This window comes from Oryzias melastigma, unplaced genomic scaffold (genome assembly GCF_002922805.2).
Source record: "Oryzias melastigma strain HK-1 unplaced genomic scaffold, ASM292280v2 sc00434, whole genome shotgun sequence".
NCBI classification, from domain to species: Eukaryota; Metazoa; Chordata; class Actinopteri; order Beloniformes; family Adrianichthyidae; genus Oryzias; species Oryzias melastigma.
This window is the reverse complement of record NW_023417030.1, coordinates 69863-73915: the sequence shown is the minus strand read 5'-3', so window position 1 is coordinate 73915 and position 4053 is coordinate 69863. Positions and strand designations below refer to the sequence as shown.

Here is a 4053-nt window from a genome sequence, read left to right as displayed (position 1 = left end):
TGGAGCAAACATTCTCTCTTGGTACCTGCATGCCGCAGAAGCGGACTCCTATCAAAGCGGACGTGCTCTGCTGGCACTTGCGGATTTGGAGAGCCTTCTTCTCCTCTGTAGCATCGTCTCCGTGCTGCCTCGTGCCCATCTTCAGGTCCAGAACGCACGGCACCGTCTGCCGCCAGGTCAGGTTTTCCAGAAGGAGGAATTCTGTGGCAAGAAGTTAAGGCACCAAAACAAATCTGTACGACCACATTCACACTGGAGACGGGTCACTCAAGGAATTGATTCTGAAACCAAACCACAGGGGGATGAAACATTGATAGCGAGGCGCCATATCACTCAACAGGTGGCAAGCATCATGTATGCAGGTAAGCAGCTTGCTGGCAGGAGCGCTGGGCTTTGGCTGCCAACCCAAAAGAAGGAGCCATTCCTGTCAGGGAAGGATACTGTATTGGTTGCGGTGCTTTGCGTTCTCCTTCATCCTCTGCAGGTGCTGCTGGTGACACTCCAGGCTCCAGGGGTTCCGTTTGACCTGCGGGGCGGCGTTGCTGTGACTGTGCTCCAGTCCATGGTGAAGGCCCTCCACATGCTGGACCTGCTCCACATCCTGGTCTTCCTGCAGCTTCTGGACACTGCATTAAACAGAGAGGAATCTTAGGTCAACCCCAGAGCACTGCTCAGACAAACCAGCAGAAGTCACCATTGAAGGCCCACTCGGATCATTTTAAGTGTTCGCAGTACAGGGGTGTCAGACTCAATCACACAAGGGCCAAAATCCAAAAGACACCTTAGGTCAAACAGGATTAACATTTATTGAAAAGTCTAAAGTTAAATTTTTAAAACTTTAAAACCATAACTTTTTAATATAATTATGAACTAGATACATAGAATTACCTGTGATAATGCTAGTGTGAATGCTGTAAGCTGAATTTGGCTGCTGAAGATGTTAGTGCTAGCTGGTTCCTTAAAACATGAATAAAATATTAATTATTTATTTAAACCTGAATACATTTTCAGCTGCCTCTAAAACCGAAATACTTTGTTTTCTTGGAGCATTTAACATGGGTACTAAGAAAAACAAGTAGAAAAACAAAGAAAAGAAGAAGGAAAATATACACAATAAAGGTAAATTAATCACAAGTTTAGAAAGACTGCCTATTTTTTAAGTTTACATTAGGCAGAATTTTATCATCAATAACTTTAAAATAATGATTTTATTTATGATTTCACAACTGTGCATCAATGGAAATAAAAAAGTTGGTTCATTTCTCAACCCACCCCCCAAATAAATCAATAAACAAAAGACATTAAACACCTTTTTTCAAGCAAAGAAAAATAAAATCAGAATAAAAAAAACAAAATAAATATAAACCTGCATACATCCATTGGAAATTCGTCTAACCTTTTGCATATTTTCCAAATGCATGTTCTGAGTTGTATTTTAAACATTTTACTCCTGCAGCTCCGCAGAAACTATGTCCTAGAGAACAAGACACATTTGTGCTAACAATAGCGTCAGATCAAAAGAAGGTTAGAGTAGATGTTCAAAGCCTCATTTCCTCTGAGCGGTACGGTACGGTCCGGTCCGCGATTCGGAGCATTTCTGTAATAAAATGAACGAATCGAGCCGGACTGAACCGTACCATTTTTGGGGTCTTTTTAGTTGTAGGTCTATAGAAAAATAGAGCGGCTAGGGCGTAGCTACTGTTGAATCCTGTTGATTGATACAAAGTACCAAAAGTCAAACAGAAAAAAATGACTGGCTGGATGACCTCCAATCTTGTTGTTTCAGTAGATTCCCTTTTGTTGTAGTCTGACTACTATGATGCAAAGCTACGGAATCGCTCTACACCTCTGTAGGCACGGTGACGGTCCACCTGTGAGTGGGAACGCTCACCTGTATTCCCCTCTAAACCGGACCGTACCACTCAGAGGAAACAAGGCTTCAGGTCTGCGGCTTTAACACAGTTCATCATCATGGATGCTGGAGAAGTGTGCTTCAGCCTCACCTCTTGTCTTTGTGGGAGTTGCAGCTCCAGGAATCTTTGCTGCGGTTTTCTTTGTCCACGAGCGCCTTTTTCCCCCACTGGAGCGTTTTGCCTTGAAAGACGCAGTCTGCCGAGAGGTCGTGGATGTCCAGGTCAGCTGCTGGGTCATTGCTGAGGGGGTACGCCACGAGGCAAAGGTTTCCTTCATCGTCCTCCTCGAAGCTCACCGACACCACGCCTGACCAAGCAAAGTTTAGAGCCGTTTTAGGACGAACAGCAAAACAAACGATTTGGTTCTGTTTGCTGAAGAAAAATGACAAAAGGCTGCCAAAGTCAAGTCATAAAAATACCGAAAGCTGTGAACAAACAATGCAAATCACACAAAAATATTCATCAAAGCTTAATATCAGATCCCAGACTTCCAGATACTTACAACCTGAAACTATTGAGTTTGTAAGTGTTCACCAAAACTTATCCAAAAACAGCAACAACAACAATCTGTTTCTGTGGTGTAAAGCAGAACGGCGGCCTGTTCCAAGAAGCAGGTTCAACAAATTTAGAGTTCAAACCTGAACTTAGAGTCACTGGACTCAAAATTCTCAAACTCTGGGTTTTCGGTTCCAGAACTGCTGAAAATGTTTGATTCAATCAACTTGAAGTTGTCAGAACCAGAATCAGGTGTGAGTGCCGCGATCATTAAAAGCCCTGATCATTGGAGCAAAGACAGCACGATTCACCATGGCAACGGGGAAAAACATCTGAGTTTTGTACTTCCAGTGGCGGAAATTGATAAGTTCCTTCAAGCAAATGCAGCTATAGGAGAACATTTTCTGCAAGAAAAGCAACACAGCTGCAGCGGTAGAACAGAGAGAAAATATCTGCAGTTATTAACTCAGTATTATTAATATCGAGTCCCTGGAAAAACTCACTATTTATAACATCGCTGAAATAAAAATGAATTGGGAAACTGCAGTCAGTCGACTCGTGTCCTCCAAATCCTCTACCGACGTAAATAACGTTTCCTCTGGATTAACCAGCCTCCTCTCTACATGATCCTCTATGAATGAACATGTTATTTTGGTTTCTGCGTGGTGAAAACGTGACGTCTCTAACGTGAATGTTCTCTAAATGTTCATGAAGAACTCATATTTGAACATCTTTCACTTTAAAAAGGGGCGGAGACCGCAGAGAACTCTAAGTTTCCTGAAGAAAACCTGCTACCGACCAGGTTTCGTTCACAGACTCAGTTACCATAGTGATTGATTCTGAGTTCAGCTTAACCCGCTTCTTGGAACGGGCTTGGTTTCGCCCACTTTTCCGGGTTTGAGTTATCCCTCTTTCTGGAACCGAAAACTCAGAGTTTTGGTGAATTTGGAGTTCACGAACTCAGAGTTCCAACAAAACCTGCTTCTTGAAACGGGCCCCAGGGCAAATACGTGCCAGAAAGCAAAACCGGAACCTGATCTTTTCCTTCTGTGGAACATTTGAGAAGCTTTCGGGACATCCCCGGCCGGCGGGGTATTAGTTTTCTCTCTGCCCTGAGGAGAACATGTGTGACAAGGAAGCCTGATTTATCCCTGATAAACAGGCTCTATCACATATTTAATAAAGAGGTCAGATGAGAATGAGCATTTACTTTGAGGAGAAAGAAAACAATANACTCAGAGTTCCAACAAAACCTGCTTCTTGAAACGGGCCCCTGGAGTTTTGTCAATCCGTGCAGTACAAGCTAGGAAATGTTCCGGTGTTTTCTGTATTGAGGCTTCGAGCCATGTCTAGAGGGCAGGAGTTTCTGTCATTCTTGGGGGAGCCTGTCGAGGCTTGCTTCATTCAAGAGAGGACCAGGGGCCCGTTCCAAGAAGCAGGTTCAACAAATCTTGAGTTCAAACCTGAACTTAGAGTCACTGGACTCAAAATTCCCAAACTCTGGGTTTTCGGTTTCAGAACAGCTGAAAATGTTTGATTCAATCAACTAGAAGTTGTCAGAACCAGAACCAGGTGTGAGTCTGCATTAGGGCTGGGAATCACTGGGTACCTCACAATATGATACGCGATACTGCAATAATTGGTA

At 43.4% G+C, this 4053-nt stretch overlaps 1 protein-coding gene across 1 annotated transcript; it reads right to left on the bottom strand.

The window, feature by feature from the left end:
* Nucleotides 1-10: 10 nt before the first annotated feature.
* LOC112142029 (inositol hexakisphosphate kinase 2) lies at nucleotides 11-3755 on the bottom strand (the record flags this gene model as incomplete). Its single annotated transcript, XM_024265268.2, has 4 exons — nucleotides 3709-3755; nucleotides 2004-2306; nucleotides 442-626; nucleotides 11-201 (listed from the first exon to the last, which is right to left on the bottom strand). Coding segments are annotated over exons 1-4 (726 nt in total), but the record flags the coding sequence as incomplete, so codon positions are not given.
* Between the last annotated feature and the right edge of the window lie 298 nt (nucleotides 3756-4053).